Source organism: Poecilia mexicana, unplaced genomic scaffold (assembly GCF_051168715.1).
Source record: "Poecilia mexicana isolate PSO_F unplaced genomic scaffold, ASM5116871v1 scaffold_2, whole genome shotgun sequence".
Taxonomy (NCBI): domain Eukaryota; kingdom Metazoa; phylum Chordata; class Actinopteri; order Cyprinodontiformes; family Poeciliidae; genus Poecilia; species Poecilia mexicana.
In genome coordinates this window covers 8,544,231-8,570,520 of record NW_028263371.1, presented here as the reverse complement: position 1 = coordinate 8,570,520, position 26,290 = coordinate 8,544,231, and the positions used below count along the sequence as shown (strand labels likewise).

At 38.1% G+C, this 26,290-nt stretch overlaps 2 protein-coding genes across 3 annotated transcripts; both read left to right on the top strand.

The window, feature by feature from the left end:
- Window positions 1-302: 302 nt before the first annotated feature.
- LOC148160375 (complement C3-like) lies at window positions 303-20,886 on the top strand. 2 transcript variants are annotated; one of them, XM_088010124.1, is made up of 43 exons: window positions 312-424; window positions 1,129-1,327; window positions 1,472-1,634; window positions 2,238-2,332; window positions 2,590-2,678; window positions 3,247-3,329; window positions 3,410-3,497; window positions 3,635-3,737; window positions 4,765-4,885; window positions 5,579-5,694; window positions 5,955-6,101; window positions 6,416-6,515; window positions 6,591-6,685; window positions 6,775-6,966; window positions 7,602-7,757; window positions 7,894-8,023; window positions 8,239-8,307; window positions 9,524-9,721; window positions 10,354-10,474; window positions 10,559-10,647; window positions 10,779-10,918; window positions 12,015-12,227; window positions 12,407-12,470; window positions 12,797-12,886; window positions 12,980-13,183; window positions 13,677-13,752; window positions 14,246-14,405; window positions 14,507-14,602; window positions 14,703-14,853; window positions 15,019-15,104; window positions 15,192-15,269; window positions 16,681-16,836; window positions 16,941-17,003; window positions 17,146-17,227; window positions 17,347-17,395; window positions 17,676-17,766; window positions 17,875-17,964; window positions 18,050-18,161; window positions 18,242-18,331; window positions 19,166-19,258; window positions 19,334-19,417; window positions 20,366-20,510; window positions 20,596-20,886. In XM_088010124.1, the coding sequence occupies exons 1-43, from the start codon at window positions 327-329 to the stop codon at window positions 20,735-20,737; spliced, it is 5,007 nt and encodes a 1,668-aa protein (XP_087866250.1). In that variant the 5' UTR covers window positions 312-326; the 3' UTR covers window positions 20,738-20,886. The 2 variants fall into 2 exon arrangements, 1 of the variants encoding a protein (XP_087866250.1); XR_015764612.1 differs by lacking the exons at window positions 17,347-17,395; window positions 18,050-18,161; window positions 18,242-18,331; ... (2 more) ...; window positions 20,366-20,510; window positions 20,596-20,886 and having other exon boundaries at window positions 303-424.
- Window positions 20,887-21,221: 335 nt separating this feature from the next.
- Window positions 21,222-26,198, top strand: asf1bb (anti-silencing function 1B histone chaperone b). Its single transcript, XM_088010146.1, has 4 exons — window positions 21,222-21,535; window positions 23,146-23,261; window positions 24,016-24,192; window positions 25,235-26,198. The coding sequence occupies exons 1-4, from the start codon at window positions 21,427-21,429 to the stop codon at window positions 25,430-25,432; spliced, it is 600 nt and encodes a 199-aa protein (XP_087866272.1). The 5' UTR covers window positions 21,222-21,426; the 3' UTR covers window positions 25,433-26,198.
- The last annotated feature ends 92 nt before the right edge of the window (window positions 26,199-26,290 follow it).

Sequence of the window (26,290 nt, the reverse complement as noted above, 5' to 3'; positions counted from 1 at the left end):
TTGAATAAAGTATTATAGACTTAATCTACCTATTTTTCATACATTAGCATAAGTAGGAAGATTCATTACAATGCTCTTAAAAGCAGCACGCATCTGGCCAGTAACTTAAACATAAACTGACTTTATAGTAAAAATAAATTGATCAAATCCAGGTAAGAGAGTAAACTCATTGGATGTACTGCTTTGAAAAGGGTTTAGCAGGTTAGTTTTTAAATTAGGACATATTTTAAGGATTACACCGTGAATGAGGCATGTGACAGGGGAAGTGAAAGTCCACACAGAGGGAAGCGGCTGCATGACGGAAACCTGCAGCTCCAACAGTCAATATGGGGTCAGGCTGCAGGATGACGATGACACAGCAGTGGTGGTTGTTTACCTCAGTGGCTTTTATTTCTGTGATTTCTAGGACAACAGCAGCTCCAATGTAAGTCTGATCTTCTTCTATCCTCTAGTTTTTTACCACTGCATGCCTGCCTGTCTTCAATCCTGTTAGAGAAAGTTATAAATTTGATCTATTTGTTAATAGATCATCCAAAAGGGTCAAAGAAGATCAATTAATAGGCAGAGAAATTATCAAATATATCTATTCCCAAACTTATGGCGAAAATGTAACTTTTCTACAGGAAGTTTTACGTAAAAAAGGTTTCATAAAATACGTTTTAGCTTTGAAACAGTATTTTAATATTTGGAGACTAAAATGTATTTTTTGACAACTTTGTGTGTCAAACGCTGATATTGCGTTAATGTTATGAGGCTAATTTTTACAGACTGAGGTGATGGTCAACAAAATATGAAGACTGAAAGAAAACATTTGAAAGCTTAAAGTGTCAAAGTATCATTAGGCAGGTTAAAAAAAAAGATTTAATGTGTTTGTAATAAAGAATAACAATAAAATGTTACCTGTTGGATTTGGGTCAGGGGGAAAAAACTCAATAAATCACAAACTGAACATGTGGGAAATGTTTTTGGATATGCAGGGTAAACAGAAACTTTAATAGACTCAAACAAATGTTGTGAAACGAAAAGGTAAATGATTTATCTGTGATAAGATGTCAGTGACCTGTAACTGGGTCCAGTCTGGCCGGTCAAAACTTTACGTTTACCTCCTGTCCGGTTTCTGCTCTGCAGGAAGGTGATGTCTGCCCCCAACCTGCTGCGCCTGGGAAGACCACAAAACATCTTCGTGGAGTGCCAGGACTGCCCCAGTGACAACAACTTCACCGTCGGCATCAGTGTGATGAACTGGCCGACCAAATCTCAAAGACTTGCACACGCCTCTGTGAACCTCAACACTGCAAACAGATTTCAAGGCTTTGGGGAAGTTGAGGTGATGTTGAAACCGAGGTTTACCTCAAACGTTTGCGGATTTAATTCATGAAAAGTGTGCAAATAAAACATTTTGAACCGTCTTCAAATGTCCAATATAAACACCGCTCACTCCTTGCAAACATTTCTTTTAAATCTTTGACAGATTCCTGCTGATGACTTCATTCGCAGTCCAAACTTAAAGCACTATGTGTATCTGCAAGCTCAGTTCCCCGATGCAAAGCTGGAGAAAGTCGTCCTCTTGTCCCTGCATGCCGGCTACATCTTCATCCAGACGGACAAAGCGCTCTACACGCCCAACAGCAAAGGTGAGTCCGACAGCACCACAAACACACCTGGCCTGTTAGGTTGATTAAACGAGACGACTCGTTAATTTAATAATTAATCATTGCTGATATAAATTTGTTATAAAAGTATTACTGATTGCACTTTAAAAAATAGGTAAGTTTATGTTATTAAAGGTAAAGTTTAAACAGTAATGATTTCCTGGTTAATGTCAAGTTGTCATAACAAAGACATTTTGAATAATGTCAACTTTTTATTAAGTGTCATAATTTACTGAATAACGCTTTATGACAACAGTCATAAATATTCATGAAGGCTTATTCATGTTCATGACATGTGTTATGTCATGTTTATGACAGTGTCATGACAGTCTTATTCAAGCCCCTTCAAATAAAGTGTTACCGTTATTTCTAAATAGAAAATATAAAAAGAAAGAGACAAACAATGGGGACAAAAATTTCTCGGGGTCTGGTGGTATTTGCAGAAGTTTACGTCCAAGTTAGAACTTAGCAATGGAAGTTTTAATGTTTTATTTTTGAGAAAATGGGAGTTCAGTCCACAGTTTTACCTGATGGGTTCATGTAAAAAGTCTCATGATAATTAGATGTGTAATATCTTTGCTGCAGTTCATTACAGGATATTTGCGATGACGCCTGACATGAAGCCTGTGGAGAGAGACAACATGACCCAGATGGACGCTTCTGTTGCCATTGAGTTTGTGGTGATTTATTTAACATTTGAATATCATTGTTGCATGTTATGTTATAAAAAAAAACATAGATGGTAACTCCATGTTCACTAAACATATCTAGAAGTGATTTCTCACAATATGTGTCAATATGTGAAGTTTCTGTGCCGTATTTAAACAAATTGACTGATATTTATTAATACAGATTTATAGAACGATAATTTTTAAATTAAGGATTTACTTAATTTAATCAGTTTTAATAACAATAAATCTTGATTTCAATCCTTTAGACCCCTGAAGGTGTCATTCTACCGCTGGATCCAGTCGCTCTGAGGTCAGGAATTCATTCTGGAGATTTTCAACTTGCTGAAGTTGTCAGGTGAGTATATGGCATTTTGATATGGTCTGGAAAAAAATTATGAGTTCACTTAAAATGACCAGTTTCTCTGATTTTACTCTTTATAAAAGGGTAAAATCATGTTTGAGTATCATGTTGAGCTCTTATTCTATAAATTACTGACATCATGTCTCTGAAATTCCAAGTGAAAATTTAGTATTTATTTACAGAAAATGAGAAATAGTGAAGATAACGCAAAAGCGCTTTCAGACCTCAAGTAACGCAAAGGAAACAAGTTTATGTTAATCTATAATCAACAGTGCTAATGTTTTAACTCGTAATTTTTAAACACATAATTTTATTGCTACAGTTTTCCTGAATATTTTTGGCTACAGTAAAGTGAAGGATCTTGTCGATTTGTGTCGTATTAACTTGACTTACCAGTAAACTGACTCACTAAGGAATTCAAGACAGTAATGTAACAAATATAGCTACCTATTCACTCTGTCTTAACTTTACTACTAACTGGCACACATGGACAGTCAAAGATGGGAGGATTGTTTAAACAGGCCATACATCCTGATGCTCTTCCTGTGTGCTGTGTGTCAAGTGTTGGACTTTGGAGAATCGTGGCGAGGTTTCAAAGCTTACCACAGATGAGCTACTCTGCAGAGTTTGAAATCAAAGAATACGGTGAGTTGCATCAGAGTTTCCCTGACGTGCTGGTTGTGATTGTTCTGGTGTCAGGGCTCACTCAAACCTTAAACTTTCAGTGCTGCCCAGTTTCGACGTCAAACTGATACGCCGAAGTTCGTTCTTCTTTTCGGACAGCAAAGAACTCCACGTAGACATCAAGGCCACGTACGTTGAGTTTTTCTTTGTAGGAGACAAGTATTGATTATCAGATTGATTTAAGTTTTCTGTAGTACTTTGATCTACCGCAGTAGAAACTAGTGTTGGGACGTTAATAAATAAAAGCGCCTTCCTGCTGATTTCAGGTACATGTTTGGTGAAGATGTAGAAGGCTCTGCATATGGAGCTTTTGGAGTTATCCATCAAAATCAAAAGAAGAGTTTCCCCAGCTCACTTCAGAGAGTGCCGGTAGGTCTTTACCTTCAGTTATTTTTCTGTTGCATTTGGCTCCACGTCCGTCTCAAACATTGACCTACACATGTATAGGAAACAGTTTGAAGCGCAGAGAGAAGGCTGAGATTCTACCTGTACAAGCACAACATGGAAAATCATGATGGAAATGGTTTTTGTAAGCAAACCCACAGATACTGACCGGTAACTAACTATCAAATGGAGGGTCTGAAGGAGCTCATTAGGAGCCAGTGTTTGTCGTCTTAACTTTTGGCCGTCTTCAGACAGATGAGTGATGTCGTTAGTAATGCTGACCGTTAGGCGTGAGCGATATGGATTTAAAGTTTTATATCACAATTCTGGGGTACGATTCTGATAACGATAAAATTGGTAATAATAGGTATTTATTATTGCTTTTTTAGGTAACTGTATTGCTGCAGAGCAGAGCAACCATCGCCCCACAAACAAAAACACTGCTTCTGAAAATCATTGTAATCCGCTTCTTTAGGATATCACTCACATGGAAAAATGTTATTTGTGTTACTAAACTGCATGCAGTAAATGCACTTATTCATATTCATACATTTGTTGATATTTATTGGTACTATTATTGTACAAACAGTGGACAGTCCCAAGAAAATGGACAGTTTTGGGGGATTTTAAAACATTATTCATAGGTATTTATTGTGACAACAACAAATGTAATCCTTATCATAAAAGAAATAACCACAATAAGTGATAATGTGAGAGATGCCCACCCCTACTAACAATGTTTTTTTTTATGTGACATATGTAAATATTGATTGAATAGGTAATTTTATTTATTCAGCACATTTTCAGCAACGAGGCAATGCAAAGTGCTTTGAATAGTCATTGATCACTTGATACCAAACACAGTGTGTTGCTGCTGCTGCTATGTGATTAGCAATTCACTGTTTGTGTCTGTAGAAAAGCTGAACCTGATAAAGTTGCCTGTGAGTGTAAATGAGATGTAAATGTGTGACAACACCAAACTCTAAAGTTAACCTGCGTTGTGTGACATTAGATCGAGAGAGGAGAAGGAGTGGTGACCCTGAAGAGAGAACACATTACTCAGAGCTTTGAAAACTTCACTGATCTTATGGGCAGCTCCATATTTGTGGCGGTCAGCGTGCTGACGAGCGACGGTAAGAGAAGCAGAGGTCGGTGGGGATCAGTGTCACTTATCCAGGAAAAACTGTGGTAGTCAGTTTATCACAGTGTGTGTGTCCTAATGAAATGGGTCATCTTGATTCTGTTTAAGCTTTTACGTAAACGTGTTGCCTTGGAGTCCTGGAAGTGCAACAATACAAATAATTAAACTCGTAAAATACAACATGACGTTTCTAAACTGTTAAAATCTTGAACATAATGTAAATTAGTATGTTATGGATCATGTAAATACATGAGTCCTCTGTTCTTCAGTACTCAGTTTAACACTTTTTAATTTGTCATGTCGTTTGTTTTTTGTTATAAATATTTAGAAATTTCCGTTGATAAAATACTGAAAAGCAATTGTACCATATATATTTTTAATATTATTATTTTAAGCCTCAGCTTTATTTTGTTTATCATTTTTTTGGGTGGAAATTATGACTGATGTGTCTTATGATTTAACTTTAAAACCAATAAGGATCGCATCATGTCACAATCTTATTGGAAAATGTTCAGACCGATCACACAATGGAAGCCTTAAAGGCCTTTTTTATTATTTTTATATTGTGACTATGCACCATTTTATCTGTAAAGTGGTGTACTGTGAGATCCAGAGCTTTATTATGTGTCCCCACTGTTGTGAAACAACAAAATGAAAGCCTGACACGTCATTCTTATCCTCACAGGTAGTGAGATGGTGGAGGCAGAGCTGAGAGATATTTACATTGTCATATCACCGTACATCATCCAGTTCTCCAAAACACCCAAATATTTCAAACCGGGATTGTCTTTTGATTTTGCGGTAAGATTTCTTTTGTCCTGTTTTGATTCACATGCAGACAAACTGATAGTCTGATGGGTCACATTTGACTGATTTGTAGCTGGTTGCTTAGAGTCTAAGCGAATCACTTTGTGAATTTGTGCATTTTAATGAACTGTTGGTCCAAAGATCAGACTTTCAGGTTCCTCACACATCCTCTTTCTTCTCTTTTCCATCCGAATGTTTGACCATATCCAGTTCTGTCAGATACGATTGATCTTTGTCTGATTGTTTCTTGAAAGGTTGAGGTTCTGAATCCTGACGGCACTTCAGCACAAGGAGTTCCTGTTGCGATCGATGAAGCTGAGGTTGAAGGCGTTACTTCTGCCAACGGCATGGCGAGACTTTCAATCAATACGCTGGAAAACGCTGGACCGTTAAAAATCACAGTAAGTCCTGAGAATTGGTAGAAATGTTTCACATTTTTATCTAGGCACATGGATAGACGCCTATTCAGGATGCTGATCTCATGTTCAAAATAAGCATTGAAGCCTGCATGAACACTCTTGTAAGTTTCTCACATTTCTGACAATAGTGTGATTCAAAAACATGATGTATCGAGTAATATTTTCTTCCTCTAAAAAAAAAACATTTAATTGTACTTAGTCATACCTGTAAGAGCTCTATAGCTGTGTTTGCTAGAGTGCATCTCTGTTTGTCAAGTATATTTCTTTAATATTTATATTTTTGCTTAACTGTGTAGGTAAGGACAAAAAATCCTCGAATTTCAGCTGAACGACAAGCGTCGGCAAGCATGACTGCTCTGCCTTATCGCTCAACAAGCAAAAACTACATCCACATCGGTAAACACTAGATTTATGTCCATCAGTTTTCTATGCATAAACACACTTTGTGGTAAATGACTGTTGTCTCTGCAGGAGTGACAACAGCAGAAGTAAAACCAGGAGATAACCTGAAAGTGAACATCAACCTCAACAAACAGGACAATCCAGAAAACGACGTGACATATTTGGTGCGAGAGCAAATTTTATGTTTGCTTCTAAAAACGTTTGAAGCAGAGCTTTATGCTGTCTTTTTTTTATTATTTATTCCTGCTTTCAGATCCAGAGCAGAGGTCAATTAATAAAGCATGGACGCTTTAGAGTGAAAGGTCAAGTGATGATATCCATGACCCTCACCGTTACCAAGGAGATGCTGCCGTCATTCCGCATCCTGGCCTTCTACCATCCCAATGACAATGAGGTGGTGTCGGACTCAGTCTGGGTGGACGTGAAGGACTCCTGCCTCGGCTCGGTGAGGCACGGTGCAGCAGCAGGGCTCACGGGGGAAAATTAAACAAATCCACCGCTGTATTCTGTTTTTTTATTTATTTTTGATCAATAGAATTTTATTTTATTTTTTTTTAGATTTTTGGATTGCTCAGACATTTTTTACAAGTTCAGACATTTCTTAAAGACCCTCTGGCATCTTATGGATTTACATTCACCAAGATATCTAGACAGGAAAACTGAAAATTAAATCCAACTTCTAACTGAGTTCAGCTGTTCAGTGTTATTGATCATGGTAAATATTTGGACACACTTTAAAACATAAAGGTTCATACAAATGGTTCTTTTGTTGTATTGAAACCATATTGGCATGTAAAGAAAAAGCCATTTCAAAGATATGAAGATGAAGAAATTAAGTAAGAATTGTGATTTAATGTGTGTATGAAGGGAGTAAAAGGGCTCTGGTGTACAGTTTAAATTCTGCTTTAAATTGTCTGCTCTTTTGTTTTAGATGATAACGTTTGTGTCTCCCAGCGCTCACGTTCTCTAAGCATCGTCCTCATCTCATTGTCTACATGCCTTCTGCTGTTATTCACAGTTCTTACTCTTTTAATCATATTATGCATGGAAATAAGGGACGGTCCCATCTACCTCCAACAGCTGAAACTAGAGCCACTGAAACTTTCCGCCTCCTACGAACCTCGGAGAAAGTTTGACCTGAAAATCACAGGAGATCCTGAGGCCACAGTGGGGCTGGTGGCCGTGGACAAAGGCGTCATCGCTCTTAACAAGAAATACCGTCTGACGCAGAAAAAGGTGATCTTCTCTCCTGACCATGTTCAGCACTTACAGCCAAAGCGTCTTTGCATGTCAAATATTCATCTTAGAGTTGTTGTTTTTTTTTTTGTTTTTTTTTTACGTTTTATCTTGAGGAGCTTTTTTGATTCCTCAGGTGTGGGACACAGTTGAGAGCCACGACGTCGGTTGCACACACGGCGGAGGAAAGGACAGTATGAGTGTGTTCTACGATGCTGGGCTGCTGTTTCAGTCCAACTTACAATCCGAGACGCCGCCCAGACAGGGTAGCTAAACAAAACAAAAATACAATGATGCGTGAAAGAAGAGAGATGATGGCTTGTTGTCCTGTTCCGGTTAAAATAGGAGGCGTTTCTTTATTTTGGTTTTTACATAAGGCTAAAAAAAAAAAAAGAGAAAAAAATCTAATTTCTTCTACTGTTAACTCCACCTGGAATAAATCTGAAATAACTTTGTCGTGACACGTCCGTCCATGTTTTAGATCCGACGTGCTCAGCCCTCCGGAGGAGGAAACGGGATTCTGCCCTGGTGAACGCCACCACCGAATTATGTAAGAGCCGTCACAGAAAGCAAGAGCAATCTGCATCCATGTTTGACCCGAGTCGTCTCTCAGACAGTTTTGGCGTTTTAGACTTATTTCATTGTAAATACATCTTGTGTTTGCTCAACATACAGAAAAACAGCAGGTTGAGTTTCCAACAGCATTGCCACTGATACATGCACATTAAATTCTTGGCAACATCCCTTTCATTGATGCACAACACGTTGTAATGGATGCATAATGTATGATATCACTAATAAATCATTTTATCAGCTGATCTTTTGGCACATTTACAAATATGCTGCACCCTTGATCCAGAAATAATCTGCAAATGGGTTTAAAACTCTTCTCAAAGGGGGGTATTGTCTATTTGTCAGTCACAAAGTGCCATTTTCTTAGTTCAATGAAGTAACTATGCTGCCTTCAGCTGGTATGAAAATGCTGCATATGTCAAAACCCACTTAAAAGAAATGTGTCATATCTGTATCTGACCCTTTGAAATTGGCGTCTGTCTTTAGTGTCAACACTTCTCCATGCCGTGTGCTGATGCGGTTTACAAACATTTGTAGGAGCGCTGGACTGAGAAGTAGTTCATCAGTTCGTTAAGGCAACCTTGAATGGTTGCCACGGGCGATTCAACGATTTCTAAGACATGCATTAATGAGTAAAAGCAACAGTTTGCATATGTTGCTGATGAGGGAATAACGTTATAACATAATACAAAGCTTAAAAAAAAACCTTTTGCACAACACTCCCTCTTTAAGAGCATAATAGCATTTCTTAAACCTCCTTCATGGACTCTTGTCTTATGTTCTGTTTTGTAAGTTTTTATTTAGTTTGTACTTCAGTAAATTTATGATGTCTAAATTGTACCTTTTAATTACTGTTTTGTAAACTACACCTGCGTGCCTCTTGGCCAGCACTCCATCAAACAGAGATTTCATCTCTTTAGACTTTCTGGTAAAAATAGCACCAAATACATTTAACCATAAACATTAAGTTTGTACCCATGCCTTCAACTGAATCTCACCAATAAAACTTCAGCAAAAGTATAAACAAAACAAGCTGATTTTATTTTTAAATGCTTGGTTTTTAAATTATGCTTCCAACATGTTTTTTTGGGGGGGTTACTTTTTTTTTTTTTTGCTTGTCCTTCCCAAACTGTTTTTATGCTTTCAATCAGCTTCTTGTGCTCATTTTCCCCCACAACCTTCTGTGTAACCAGTGAGTCGATATGACAACGACCTGCAGCGTGACTGTTGTTTGGATGGCACACGGGAGACCACAGTTTCGTATTCCTGTGGGCGTCGCAGCGAGTACATTCTGGACGGTGAGGCCTGCGTCGAGGCTTTCCTGCACTGCTGCACGGAGATGGAAAGAAAACGAGCCGAGAGGAGAGAGGAGAACCTTAAACTAGCTCGCAGTAAGTGTAAATGCTCTGAAGAAGGGGGATATTTTAATAAAAGAGCCGGACACGGTGCTTTTGCTCCAGCGTATATTATTATCTCAGTTAGCTTACAAACATACACGATATCGACGTTGAAACAGCAGTATGTTAGCAACGGCGCTAACAATGGAGCTAACAACGGAATTTAACATGCGGAGCGTAAAAAAAAAAACCTCACAATCTTTCTGACAATTAATAAACTCATTTGCAGCCTACATGTGCGTTTATATATATATATTCATACCTGAAGAAGGGAGATATTTTAATAAAAGAGCCGGACACGGTGCTTCTGCTCCTGCGTATATTATTATTATCTAAGGAGGAAGTTCCGGTGCTCTTCAACATAGCTAGCGCAAGCGCTAGACTCCCCCTGCTGGTTGGATCTGACCATTACATCAGCTAGACATTAACATCTTCAGCCCCAAATGCTGGTAAAGCATTACAACCTCCTAACATCAAAAGAATAAATGTATCTCTGAAATAACCAACTTTCAAACCATCACATAAGCGCCTGGAACAAGACATGAGAGGCGACAGCATCATTATTTTGTCAGTTTTGTTGTTTGAAAGTAATAAAATGTGATTTTTTTTTTTTTATCAAACTCGAGGTGAGAGCGACGACAGCAGCTACATGGACACCAATGATATTGTCTCTCGCACCAAATTCCCTGAAAGCTGGCTGTGGTCCGATGTCAAATTGCCAGTATGTCCTCCAGACAAGCCTAACTGGTGGGTTCACTGAAACATTTACAAATAAACACAAAGAATCACGCTATCAGTTTAGCTTCAGTCTTAAATGTGTCTTTGTTTCAGCGAAACAACCTCCTTCGTAAAGAAAATGGCTCTGCAGGATACGATCACAACATGGCGGTTCACAGGGATTGGTCTGTCCAAAACTGGTGGTGAGAATTCATTAAACATCAGGCTTCAGTGTTTAGTTGTGTTTCAAACTCAACATCAACTGATCTATAGGTTTTAGTCCCTCATTGTTTCACTGTTCCTTTATTTTCTGTGTCATTTATGCTGTGTGAAGGCCTCTGTGTGGCCGACCCTTTGGACATTGTTGTCCGAAAGGACATCTTCATTGATCTCAAACTGCCCTACTCAAGTGTTCGAGGAGAGCAGATAGAAATTAAAGCCGTTCTGCACAACCATAATCCTGAGCCTGCCACTGTAAGTAATGCAACATGGATTACAGACACAGATAACTGTTTTTTAATTGCTCCTAATCTACTTAAATAAGGATTGAACAGTGTGTGTCGATAAGATTGGGTTGTACTGAAATAAATTAAATTGATTTGAAGCTTTAGATCAAATTTAATTTATATAACGTGAACCAGGCCTGTTTGTGAAGTGACGAGGTGTATCAGTTTTAAAGTTGTTTCGCTAAACTAAACTCAGGGTTGGCTCCTGCAAAGCCAACAATCCAGCCTGCATGTAAGCAATAAAAACTATGTTTAGGGGGAATTTGGCAGATAAGTTACATATTTCTTTTTTACTTTTTATTTGTCTTCCGATAACTGCTTATACATACATAGATGTATGCAGTTCTTTGTTTTAAATAACTGAACTACAATAAGTATGCATGTTGTTTAATTCAGACTTTGGCACAAGTCATTTGGTAATTACAGATAAACAGAAACACATTTCCCTCAGATAAACATTAACTTTGTAAAAAAAAAGCTAATATTCGGTAACAATGCCAATAAACATGTAAATCTGCAAGGGGATCACATGTTGACATCGGGAAAATGAAAAAAAAATTAAGTAATAATAGTACATATTAGTAGTAATAATAATAATAGTGCAAAATAAACTTTAAAAATATACACGCAAGTAAACAGTCAAGATCCATTATGACTGTAATCTTTGGTTTCCACTTAGATTCAAACATCTCCATCTTAAGTTATAGTCTTGATGTTGTTTTTTCCATAATGTAAATTTTTTAAGTCGACCTCTCCATTGCATAATACTGGGAGATTGTCATTTTAACCAAGCAGATGTAACACATTTCTTCTCAATCAGAAGCAAGACTCTTAAGTATTTATTGTCTTTGTCCGTCATATCCCTGGAAACTATTCCCAAAATGCATACAGGTGGGTCCAAATCTAAATAAATGCCTGAAATACGTTTCATCTTGTGTTTGTTTGACCATCTTTCTAATGCTGCCCTGGGCATCTGCCTACGTTGACCAAATCAAAACCATCTGAACATCTGAATCGAACTGAGTAACCACGTTGCACCTTTTCACCCGTTTGTTGTTTTTAAGGTGCGCGTCTTTCTACTCGAGACAGAACATGTGTGCAGCGCAGCTTCTAAGCGTGGGAAATATCAACAGGAGGTCAAAGTTGGGGCCTCGAGTACACGATCAGTTCCCTTTGTTATTATTCCAATGAGAGAAGGAGATTTCAATATCGAGGTCAAAGTGGCTGTGAAGGACTCTGAGCAGGGTGACGGATTTAGAAAAACGCTGCACGTTGTGGTAAGAGAAACGATCAGTCAGTCAATTCAAGTACGTAAAATCCAACCATTCTGTGTTTTGGTTGTCTTCCACTGCCATTGGATATTGAGTTCATTTTAACATGATTGAATTAACAAAACCTGATGTGATATAAAGAAAAAGCTCAATTTCAGATGTTTCCTCATTGCTGCTTCTTCTAGCCTGAAGGTATTCTGATAAAATCTCCCCTAACTATAACGTTGGACCCTAAAAACGAAGGAAAAGGTAAGACTCTGGTCAACATTTTTATTTACTCATCTTTAAGCACACGGATTAGTCTCCGTAAGTTGTGTGGTTGAAAAACGTACTTATTTCCATCATTTAATTTAAAGTGCCTTAACGGGCCTGACTTTTAAGAATAAACTATTGCTAAATCAAGAGATGTGTCTCAAGAGGAAAGAAACGCTTGAAATGAAAACAGGAAAAGGCAGAGCGGGATGACGATGAAGTTATGATGAGTGGATGAAGCAGACAAAGAGCACTGAGTTTAGAGCAAAGCTATAGTCACTTCTAAATTGGTGATAATTAGTAAATATTTTTTTTAAATCCAGATGGTAAACAAGTGCAGCTCCTCCGCAGTAACATTCCTCTGATTGACATCATACCGAACTCAACTACCAGCACACAAATAGCAATTACAGGTGATACGCAAAAAAAACGGATGTAAGACTGCAAGATGCAAGTAAGCCTGCATGACGTTAGCGTCTCTTTGCTGCTCGTGGGAATGTTGCCAGGAAAAAAGCCTAAAGAAGAGCTGAAGAACGCCGTCACTGGAGAGTCGATGAGCGGCCTGCTCTACCAACCTTCTGGTTGTGGAGAGGAAAACATGATCCACTTGACAATGCCCGTCATTGCAACCACGTATTTGGACATGACCTACCAGTGGGAAGCCGTGGGGGTCGAGAGACGGGATGAAGCCCTGCAACACGTCATAACCGGTGGGGCAAATAAATATATATTTCTCTGATGATTTATATCCCAGGTCAGGGTTCTTCAACTCCAGTCCTCGAGGGGTGGCGACCTGAAACTTAATCAAATTACCTCCTCAGTTTGCAGTCAAGTTCTCCAGAGTCCTGCTAATCATCTGATTGTGTTCTCATTTGTGTTGAAGCATGTAAAAGTTTCGGGACAACGCCGCTTGAGGACTAGAGTTGACAAAAACCCTTTCCTAGGTTTATGTTGATCTCCAGGAAGTGGTTACAGGTACAATCATGTCACAGATTGTCTATGACAGATTGAAGATGATTCTATTTAATTCTTATGTGTATTAAAGTGAATAAAAACTGTTATTCAATTTCAATTTGAACTTTATAAGGAAATGTAATTTTAACCTTGTGCACAATCCCAATGAAAGATGTGCAGCATCAGAGCACATGGTTTCACAAAACATAAACTTCAATCAGTGAATCTTGTTTGTTTTGTTGGGCTTAGGTTACCGTAATCAGCTAAGCTACCGTAAAAGAGACGGATCCTTTGCTGCATATCCTGATCATGACAGCAGCACATGGTGAGCCCTGAAAACCTTCAGGCATAATTATCTAGCTACAGTAATTTGCACAAGTTTTAAAACACTCCTACTGATTGATCAATAAATGGTTCTTTTTCAGTCGTCCTATTAGCTTTCTTTAGTTTTCACATTCACTGTTTAGTTGCATTTGAAGCCCAGGGGAAAGAGACGATCCATCAGAACTTCAACCTGGGGTACTAAAGATAAATATCAGATTATTTTTCAGCTGTTACACTCTCAAAAAGAATTAAAATATTTTCGAAGCTAGCAATATTTGCAGATCTTTTGTGATTAAGGCCTGGGAAAGTATTGCTCAAAGCCACTTTAAAAGATTACAAGTACGACTCCTAAAACAAGCATTTCATGAATAAACAAAATGGTTGACTGGAGGCTTTACGTGCCTCTACGTAGACGAACTTACAATCTGACTTTTGTTCGGTTTGATGTTTCAGAAGTGACCAACCTTTCTGCATCCTCCGTTTCCCCCCTAAAGGCTGACGGCGTATGTTGTCAAGGTTTTCTCCCTGGCCCACAGACTGGTGGCCGTTCAAAGCAAAGTCATCTGTGACGCCGTCAACTTTTTGATTCACAACGCACAGCAGCCTGACGGGATGTTCAGAGAAGTTGGAAGAATGTCCCACGTAGAGATGACAGTGGGCACCGTGAAATCATCCAGACCTATTATTCTTCGTTTTAAAAAGCGTAGTATTTGTAAATCAGTATCAGTGTAAGAACAGGTTGTGTGTGTCCACAGGGTGACGTCGGCGGCGTAGATTCGGACGTCTCCCTGACAGCCTTTTGCCTCATTGCCATGCAGGAGTCAAGCGGGTTATGCAGTGCCAGTGTTAGTGTGAGGATCTTTGTTTTCTCTCATAGCACAGTGTACTGTAATACTTTCAGTATTCTAATATTTCTCACCTATTTTAAAATGTTTCCTCTGTTTTATCCAGAGTTTACAAGACAGCATAAACAAAGCAGTGAGCTACCTCCAAAAACGCCTGCTGACCTTAATCAACCCCTATGCCGTTGCCATGGCGTCGTATGCCCTGGCCAATGAAAACAAGCTGAACCTGGAGATCCTGCACAGTTTCTCCTCTCCAGGTGCGATCACACAGTAACGCAGACACTATGGAGCAGTTCTAATGAAACAGTGTAGATCATGCAACCTCTCAACTACAGTACAAAGAAAAGATGAGAGAGTTGTTTTGGTCTTTACCACAGACCACGACAAGGCTTCTTGAGATTGAGCCGTGTTGTCGTCCTCAGATCAGTCCCACTGGCCGGTACCAGTGGGTCGTGTTCACTCACTGGAAGCCACAGCATACGCTCTCCTGGCTCTGGTCAGAGTCAAGGTCAGGATGTCTTATTTACTGCTGTGACTTCAATATAGACAATCATTCTGGTCAACAGCTTTAACGTGGTCTGTTTTTATCGTGAAGGCCTTTAACGAAGCCTGGCCGATTGCAAGGTGGTTCAACAAGCAGCAAAGAGAAAACGGAGGCTTTGGATCAATTCAGGTAACATAAAACTTTTTTCTTTTCCCAGTCTCTGGATGCCCACATATCTAAGTACCATGATGCTGACAGACAGTTTTAAACCGTTGCACAATCACTCTTGGACTTTGTCAGATTGTCATGTTGAGAAGATGAAGTTCTTGTCCAGAGGAACTGCAGAACTGTACCTCCTCTGCTGAACTAGTTTTTATTGTAATTGGAAAAGAAAAATGCAGACAGACATTTTTGTTAGCATCCATACATCAATGTGTAAACAAATGTTTTCTCATCTCATTGGTTTCTTTTTTTAGCTTTAACCTGAAACACAGTTATGTTTGGTGTGAAAGGAGGCCAAAACATGCTACGTATGAAATACTTCAGAGGTAGTGCACAGGCAGCCATCACAGTCAATGTTTGCCCATCTTATATTTAGTAAATTCCCAAAAATTTCTCCACTGCAGATTTCTTTTTTAAAAGAAAGTTTGCTTGAAACAAAGCCAGCCGCGCTTAAACAACTCGTCTTTTTGGCTGTCGGTGCTTATTAGCTTGGTAGTGACCACAGAAACATCATGGGTCTCATTTCTAAAACTTTGCCCAGGAGCTATACTAAAACTATGCATTTGCCCAAAAGAAAAAAAATGGCAAACCTCCGGAATAATCCAGATTAATAAAACTGGAACCAGAAAGCAATTTCTCCTTCATAAATTAAAGCTTCACCTCAGCATTTCCCTACATTGCTCATTTATTCATATCCTCTACATTCAGCCATAAATGGTCGATGCAAAGTGCCTCATGAATATCAGCTGATCAACGTCATTCATGGCCAACAATGGCAATCACAGAGAAAAGACTAAAGAAACACAATTCAGTGAGATGAGGGAACAAAATCTTATTTTTTAGCCACAGTAGTGGCGTGACAAATAAAAGTTATACACCAACATTGGCATTTTTAGTAGAAGGCCGATACACGCTCCATATGAGTGATATTAAAGCGCACCTCCTCTGCACTCTGTGGGTTTGGAGAGGAAGTGAGTAGCCACTGCCCCCTGCTGGTTATAGCGGAGGAGTGCATCAGGACGCATGACCCGAAAAGTTAGAACTTACTTCCGGATTCTCCGATTTGCAGCAGTGGCAATGCCTCTTCTGTCAAGCTTGTTTTTTGTAGGTCACAACTTTAGCGCCACGTTTATAATTGAGACCCCAGGCCTCCTCTGACTGATGTCATTCGCCCTCACACAGACTTTTTGAATGAGAATTATTATTTATGTATGTCAAAACTGTTCAACAACACATTAGTACTGAGAGTTAATTAATCCAGATACCACCTGTTGTACCTTTGTCACACTTTAAAACCACAGCTTTATGAAATAGCGTCGATTGGTCTGTTTCTTTGACGTCAGAACTCATTTTTTTCATGTCCGTCTTGTCTCTGCAGGCCACTGTGACAGTGTACCAGGCCGTGGCAGAGTTCTGGACCAGTGAACAGAACCCAGGCTATGATCTAAATGTGGACATCTTGTTGCCGGGCAGATCAAAGCCTGTAAAATACAACTTCAACCAGAGGAACCACTTTGCCACAAGAACATCTAAAGTTCGAACAAGCATTTTATAACAATAAGTAGCTCAAACTATTATGAAATAAATCTATTTTATGTGTTTTTGCTGATCTGTTTATTTGATTTTAAATCATTATAGATCAATAATATAAACCAAGACGTGACTGTTGTTGCTACAGGCCTAGGAGAAGCCACAGTGACGGTAAGTCAAATGTTTGACTGTTGTTTTGGGTTCAGTTGTAGTCATGGAAAGTCAAACACATTTTTAATTTTAAATACTTAAGAGTGACTTCCTATTTATTTATCATATGCTAACTTAAAACCTAATTTTTTTTATGTGACAGATGGTGTCATTGTTTTATGCTTTACCTAAAGAAAAGCATAGTGATTGTCAGAAGTTCAACATGACAGTAGAACTCCTCCCAGGTTCGTCTACTTGTGTTTTGTGTCTCTTTGTTTGCATGAGCATGTTTTATACCAAACTGCTGTGACTTTCCACCAAACAAACAGAGGACTACAAACTACTTTGTCTGTCGTGTTTCCAGAAAAAACAAGTGAAGTTGAGAAGATATACAACATGAGAATACTGCTTTTGTAAGATCTATGAGGCCATTTCATGAAAATTGTCCATTTAACCCTCAAATGTAATCTTAATCAGGAAAAAGTTAATCCTGGTGGTGATTGTCTCAGTAATTGAGACAAAACAAATCTGTGAGTTCCTCCTTTTTACAGCAAGCTTTACAGAGATCTAATAAAATGAAAAGAAAAAAAAAATCAAACAAAAGTGTGTTCATTTTGCACCAAATTACATTTAATTATCTTAACTTTGTATTTCTATCAACTCTTTTCCTCTTTTAATTGTTATTCTGCACAGATATAAGAACCAACATCGAGATGCCGCCATGACAGTTTTGGATATCGGTTTGCTAACCGGCTTCACTGTTAACACCAAAGACCTAAACCTTGTAAGACACACACAGACCTTCAAGCTTAGACTGATCAATGTAAATCTTTAAATAAAGATATGTTTCTGTTCTCACGGATGAGAATCACAGTTGTTTTCTTGCATTTAGTTATCTAAAGGTCGAGCCCGCACTATCTCAAAGTACAAGGAGATTATCAGTGACTCAGAAAGAAGCTCAATCACCATCTACATGGACAAAGTAAGTCTTTAGTATTACATCCATCCAACATTTTTTTCCATCTATATTCTACTCTTTCATTTGTCTTACTAATATTTCTCCAAAGGTTTCACACACAAAACCAGAGGAGATCATTTTTAGGATTCACCAGAAGCAGGCAGTGGGAGTACTACAGCCAGCAGCTGTGTCTGTTTATGAGCACGACAGCCCTCAGTATGGTAATTACAACACGTCGAAAATATTTTTAACATATATAAATATACATTTAAAATCTGCTTGTGCTTAATACACCATGCAGAGACGCGCTGTGTGAGGTTCTACCATCCAGAGAGGGACGCTGGGAAGCTGCTGCGGCTCTGCAAAAACGACGAATGCATTTGTGCTGAAGGTGAATAAAACTTGTCTTAATAGTCGGTGAAAATTAGCTTTAAAAAGAAATATTACTTCTTTGGAAGAGACCAAATCACGATACATGCAGCTAAATTTACGACCTCATACTTGTTTGTAAATAAATAAAACAATACATGTTCAAAAGTTGCAAGACACACTAATAACTATTGTCATTTGAAGTGTGAAACTCTGATATTCAGTCTTTGTCTCTAGCAGGTTTATGCTGCATGAAGAAATTCTGAATTATTTGGAAAAAATTATCCAACGTTCTTTTAGCAGAGTCTGACTTCTTACTGACCCCTGCTGGTCGTTCTAAGTAGTGGCATGAGACTGACACCCACCATGACTTTTGAGTTGATCTAGTACAAACATTTAACAAGGTAATCTTCATCTGAAATCACCATGAAGCATAAACTAAAATCTACATCACAATCATAAAATTATTCGGTTTCTAGAATAGTGTAAAATTTTCTTAGCTACAACATTTATATACAACTTAAACAACATGGTAAAACCTTTTTATGAGGACAATATTCCCTTTCTGTCAGAAGAGGGATTTATACTTTTAAAATACAGATCTATGGTGTCAGGGTGTGTGGTAGTGAAAATAGGACCCTGATCCTAAGGTAGTCATATTAATGTACCTTTAGGTTCATAAATTAAACCTATTATTTCTCTGAGTGTAGTGGCTAAGAAATTAGAGAAGTTTTACTGATAATTTTTGCTTTTGGTGATGAGGGAGGATATATTCATTCACTCTCTGAGTTCCTGACTGTTTTATGAATGAAGCTCTTGGGTCATGCGTCTCATTGCAACTGCTGTGTGATTGCAGAGAACTGCAGCATGCAGAAGAAGGGCAAAATCAACGACGACGACCGGACAGATAAGATTTGTGAGACTGAACGGAACAGCAAAATAGACTTTGGTAAGTGTGTATTTGTACGAATTTCCCAATGAGTTGTGTAAATGTGCTGATGATGTACAACTTGCATATTCTCAGCTTACAAAGTGAGAGTGGAAGAGTTTGCAGACGGCGTGTCCGCTGATATTTACACAGTGCTTGTGCTTGATGTCATCAAAGAAGGTGGGGTTTGTGTCCATCACACTTACAGCTTTTGAAAGTTATAAAAATTTACAGTTGAATCTTCATTTCTGTTTATTAATAGAGTAATGTATTAACAGATGGAGCATCAGCAAGAATTTAATATTAATATAACACTTTGTCATGTTTCTAAATTTCTTTTCGAGTGTATTCAAACTCCTTGAACGTTTTCACAATTTGTCAATTACAAACCACAAGCTTCACTTTATTTTATTGATATTTTATGTAACAGACCAGCACAAATTAACCCTAATATGAGGCCTTTTAGTAAAATAAAATGCAAGTATCCACTACTTGTTGGTTTTGCCCTGATAAGAAAGTTAAAATATCTATATGCAATCGAGCAAAGCTTTTTTTTTTTCCCTTGAGAAAAAACCCTGTGTTTTGAAAAGATGTTGCTTCGGTATCAGATTTCGAATGGCCCAGTCAAAGTCCAGTTCTTACCTTAAGTAAGACATGTGAATTGTTGTTGATGCTCTCCATAGAAACTGACTGAAGCTGAGCATTTTTGCTAAGGAGATTAAGGGAAGAAAAACATCCAAAGTTATCATCTTGAGGGCCCATATATGAAGGCACAGCACAGTTTTAAACTCTAAGGTTTTCTCCCTCTTCACTATTATGGGTTGCCATGGGGCTTATCAAAATCAAATTGCCAAAAAATACTTTCCAGTTTGTTGCTGTATTTGTGTTTTTACACTGTAATATTTGCTTCCCAAACAAAATCAAACATTTATTCATCAAAGTCCCATTGAATGTATTAGTAACAATGATGGTTAAGTTATTATAATCTAAATGTATTGCTGAAAATATGTGCAGTAATTTTAGAAAGACGTGCGGATGATGAAGATGATGATGGCCCAGTTTCTCTCTCTGCTGAGTCACTATGTCCAATTAAATTGCAACATATAAAAACCGTGTTTTTAATCATAGGAAGTTCAGATGTGGGTCCTCAGAATAAAAGGCGCACATTCCTCGGTTTCCGGCACTGCAGAGAAGTTCTAGACATAAAAATAGGACAAAATTACCTCATCATGGGCACCTCCAAAGATATTCACGCTGATGAACCCAATCATTCGTAAGTTTACTCTGGTTGATCATCAGTTTGTTAGTTGTGTACTTTTGTCAGGATTTTGAACGTGATCTTTCCATTTTTCTATCAGGTACCAATATGTACTCGGTGAGCGGACCTGGATTGAGTACTGGCCCACCGAAGCAGAATGTGGAAATAAGAAGTACAACACCACCTGTGCTGGCATGGAGGCAATGGTCCAGCAGTACACGCTCTTTGGGTGTCGACAGTAGTAACACAAGTGAAGGCTTAAATAAGATTTCTGCTTTTCAAAGTTCTCTGACACATAAGAGTCTATGTTGGGCCATTTCAGAGAAATATGACAGCTTCAGTGGAAAAAGAGACAGTTATGTTAAATCAAATAAACATCTTTCAAGTAGGACCTGAAATGCTTTTATTTTGATCAACATAAGTGTCTGTATGTCTTGGGGGTTTTCACTAAGAAAAAAACGGCTAACATTTAATTACTAACTGTAACATTTTCTTCAACCCTGCTTGGAAACAATGTCAAAAGTTTTGGTTAAACAACACAGTATTAACAAGAAAATTATAATTTTTTAAACAAATTAGTAAATAGTAATATTTTCAAGTACATTTATCCAAAGAACATTGTTAGAGTGAGTGGGCGCTATTTTTTTCCTGAGATCTTTAGCTGATGTTTGCCAAATGAACGCTAGGGGGCTACAGCACATAATTCATGAATGCGTCATCAGCGGAGAAGAAAAAAAAGAAAGTGACGCACTTCCTTTTGCCAAGACGCCGATGGGTTGTGTAGGTGTTCTCTGAGAATAAAGGCTTGAACTTTAACTTCACGACTCGACAGCCGGCTGTAGAGCTGCGACAGACCAGTGCTCAGTGATAGTTTAGGATTCTTTGCAGCCAAATTAATCTTCGAGGTTGAAGTGCGTCTTCATTTTCTGTCATGGCAAAGGTACAAGTGTTAAATGTTGCTGTTTTGGACAACCCGAGCCCATTTGGAAACCCGTTTCAGTTTGAGATAACGTTTGAATGCATGGAGGATTTACCTGAAGGTGAGTTTTCTTTTACTGTCAGTAAAATCACACTATCTCTGTGAGCTGTTGAGTTTGGGCGCTCTTAGGTTTTTATGAAGTGTTAGCTTCACTGTGAGAAAGCGTAACACATCAGTACGTCGCGTTTATGCATTTTAGTTTACCTGAAAATAACTGTTAACTTGCGCTTTATACGGCTCGTATGCATTTCTTTATGCGAACTGTTAAAAATTGGCGCTGGCGCGTTTGTGCTGACAAGCCCGCCTTCTGTTGTAGCTGATTGGCTCTTTTACCAGTGCGTCAGTGTTTTCCGACAAGATGATTGGCTGGCGGCATTACATTGGTATGTCAAGGAATTGCCGCGAAATACAAATTCCTGCCGTGGATTAAAATACCCAGAAATAAACTGCTTTCTTTTAGAAATAATCTGTCGTTTGTGTTTGCTCATTTGTTTATTTGTTTCATTTTTTGAGAATTTTTTTTTTCTGTTATCTGTTTCCACTTCTGTGTGCTGCGGTTGAAAAGAAAGCATTATTAAATGTGGGAAAACGTAGCCGCGAAAACCAACCATAACAAGGTTTGCTATCAACAAACTGTTATAAACCTGCCTTTTTGGGGGTGCATTTTGCCTTCAACATTAGATATAAGGTGTTATTTTACGCATTTTAGTGTTCGTATTATGCTTGAACTAGATGTTTGTCGTTCAAGCCCCTTTAATTTAAAACAATGCATACATAACCAGTTAAAATCAGATGCAAGATTTTCTGCCCATCAATGATCCATTTGCAGTTATATTTGAGCTTTCACTAAAAAATATGATTTGTTTTAATTCAGACTGTAAACTGAAATTAATTACAGTTGGAAACGCATTGCTTGAAAAATATAAATATGCGAGTTGAAATCAAGTCAAAGATGCTTTTAATCATAATCAATAACTATGACTACTTGCTGAATGTCAGTAGCTGGCATCCTTTTTAAATGTAAAGCTGTTATAAATGTAAGCTTGTTGTTTTTTGTTTTTTTGTTTTTGTCTTTTTTAAGTATTTTCCCTTATATATAAGAAAGATAAATTGAGCTGCTGCTGTAAAACTAAGTCTAAATGTAGTGGATTTTTCTTAAAGATTTGGTTCACAACATATTTTTCACAAGAATAAATATATTGTGACGATAACCTCATTAAAACAGCAACGTTTAATGTTATGTGTCAACAGTAAGAATAACAATTGCTTTTCTTTTTAAAAATAGATAATTTAGGACAAGTTACACATTTTTGTGCAAGCACTGTAATACCAAGTGGGTATATAATTTTTAAAAATCCTTTATGTTTGTAAAATTGTCCATTTATATTAATGCATATTCAACCAACTTCAGTGCTTGTTTCTCTGAACTTGCAGAACACAACTAATACTTATTTTGTATTTTTATAATTTAATATTATTATTATTATTATTATTGCTTGAATTTGCCGTTTGCAAAGCTTTCCAATGAATTCCCAGTGGCATCATGTTAAAAATCCTTCATTCTGAACTCAAAAAAACTGGAACATACAGAGCTGAAATTTGAATTTTTAACTCAGTTTTTATTTTTGTGAAAAATATCCTAACCCGTCACCTCTTTCCTTCCTCTATTAGATCTGGAGTGGAAGATCATCTATGTTGGTTCTGCAGAAAGTGAAGAGTACGACCAGGTTCTAGATTCTGTTTTGGTCGGTCCAGTTCCAGCCGGAAGACACATGTTTGTGTTTCAGGTGAGTTCCCGATTGACTACGTTTCTTGTCTAATGTTATGTTACAAACCAGTAAAACAGGACATCGTCTGGCCACCAAACTGATTAAGCTTCACTAAATCTGTGAACACGAAATAAGTGCAGCCCTCAGCACTTTTCAAAGTTATTTTCAGCATTAGCAAGATTTTTAAAGTTTAAAGAAGTACAAGCTTAAGAAACCATTTAAAATAAAACTATATCTAGAGGTGAGATGTCTAGAGATGCCTGCTCTTCGTTCAGGCTGAAAGTGAGAGAGAGCAAGACTTTTAAACAGATATCAGGAAAGCTGGACATTGTGCATAAAATTGCTCAGTTTTATCCTGAAGAAAATACATACATATGTTAAGGTTTTTGTAATTTGAGCCCTGCTAAGAGGGCCAAATGGTGCATAATTTGTAATTTCATAATTTTGTCTAAAACAAAATGGCAAAACCCTGCTCTGCAGCTGCTGTTCCCTCGTCCATGGCTTTACCTCTGGTTCTAAAATAAATGACTACTGAGTGCTTTCAACCGAAAGAGTGGAAGCAATAAGTTTGAGCTGTTCTTACATTTTCATACTTTAATGTTCAGAAGAGAAATCAGAGAAACTCACTGGCAAGTCAAAGCTAATCTACAAAACTCTGATTGAGGCTTCAACTTAATTTGTCCCCGTTTTTATTCCCAAGTTCTTGATTTTACAATATGGAACAATAAACTCTTGAGTTGATGTTTTTGTTTGCTCTGCTCCAACCCAACAGGCTGACGCTCCTAATACAGGTCTGATTCCAGAGACTGACGCTGTGGGAGTGACAGTAGTCCTCATAACCTGCACCTACCGCGGACAGGAGTTCATTCGCATCGGTTATTATGTCAACAATGAATACACAGATCCAGAGCTGCGGGAAAACCCCCCCTTAAAGCCAGACTACTCTCAGGTAACTAACAGAGGATATGTTGTATTTAAATGGGCCATTTTTCTGAGCAGACTTTAGTAAAGTGCAGCTCTCTGCTGCCCTCCAGTGTCTCCAAAAGGAATTTGTTTTGTGTTTGTGTTCCTGTCTTCCATTGTGTAATAATTTAATTTTCTTACTCTGAAAAACGTCTGTTTTTACGCAGGTGTTACTAAGTTTAGATTTTGATCATATTTGTATTTTAGGTGACCTTAACTTGGATATGTGTCTAAAAAGGTTAAATCTCACTCTAACTCTGCTCATTTAGTCCTAATTGACATTTAAGACCCTTTCAAGACCAAATATCAAATACCCTGAAAAATCCACTTTGGTTGATTTGATTTTAGCAAACCATTCCCACAAATACTCAACTGTTTTTGCTAATATTATTAGTTATTACTGTCTCAACAGTACAAAATACAAAAGTAGGTGTAACTAAATTTTACACGGTTACCAACAGCGATATGCAACGCTTGTCAGAACAGGATTTCTGCCACTTGCACCACTTTGAGTAGAGGAAAACATTCCTGACATCAGAGGTATGACTGCACTGGAGTTTATAACGGTTATACTGAAACTGTAAATAAATATGCTTCTTTCAAAAATTGCTGGATGAAAGGCAAAAATAATCCATGGTCAGAAGGCAGAGAGTCTGTAGAATAACAGTGATTTCATCAAAGCATATTCTCAGCAGCATTGTTTTTTTGTAGCTCACTTAATAACATTATTCAAAGATATTGCTTCTTTTTTTGTTTGTAATTAAGGGAATTGTTTGGTCTATCGTCATTTTTGGAAGCAAAAAGTCTTTGTTATAAATCTTTTTTTTTATTATTTACTCTTTGCTTTGAAACAAATCCCATCCGTGATAATTGATAAATACCTTCGACACATAAGGGATTATAGCAAAAAATATTGTGATACTTTTTTGTTTGTGTGTCAGTGTTACCCAGACCCACCAGTTACCTTAAATCATGTACTTAAAGGGCACGAGCATACAAAGCCCCTGATCTTTCTGTCCTCCCCGTAGCTTCAGAGGAACATCTTGGCCTCCAACCCCCGCGTCACCCGCTTCCACATCAACTGGGAGGGATCGGCGGACAAGATGGAAGACAGCGAAAACGTGGACCCGTCCCCGAACGTCGGCGGCATGCTGCCCCCGTCCTGCGTTCCAGGAAAGATGCCAGCTCTCGGACAGATGCCGGACAACTCCATGGACTGCATGTAGCGGTCCAGATGACGAACAAGGAGCTCTTCTTACCTTTACATTCGTAAACATCACTAACTTTTCTAACAAGACCACGGACGTCCCATGTGGACATGTGAAGGACAAAACGACATGGGACATTTTTTTTCTCTCTTGTGTGGCCCATTTAATGGGATGGGTGTGGCCAGCGTAGGTTCCTCTCCTGTATGCTTTTCTTTCTCATACTCATAGATCTGCACAGCCAGAAATGCCTTAATTTATTATTTCTTTCTCATACTTTAATATTCTCGCTGAGAAACCCGGATTCCTCTACAACTATGTTTTTGTTTTTTTCGTTGTCCTTTTGAGCATTGGACATCACTGCACATATAGCACAAGCTTTATACAGTTCAGGCTCTTCATTATGCAAAAACATAATCTCATCTGTTGCTTCTCATGAGACAAAAAAAATATTCAGTCTCCTGAGAGGTGGCACAACACCGTTGTTAGTTTTGACATTCAATGGTGAACCCACACATTTGAGCAAACCCTACTTTGTCCACCATTTGTTTAAAATTCACTGAACTTGAGGTTTATAGGAGAAACGGATCCCATGTTAATGTCGAGTTCTGCGGTTTCAAAAGGCTCTTTGTAAATAATGTTACTTAGTGCTTGTTTTGCCTTCTGCAGAGGGCGTCGTTTAATTTTGTACTGCATAACTATATATTATATACCTCCATGTTTTGTTTTTTTAATTATTTTTATCAACTGTGAGGTTAAATAAAGTTGATGGATTTTTTTCTGATTATCCCTGCGCCTTCCAGCTCCTTTCTGCTTCGACTCGTGGAGAATAGAAAGCACAGCAACAGCAGTGGAGGAAGAAGGAAAAAAAACAAGAAA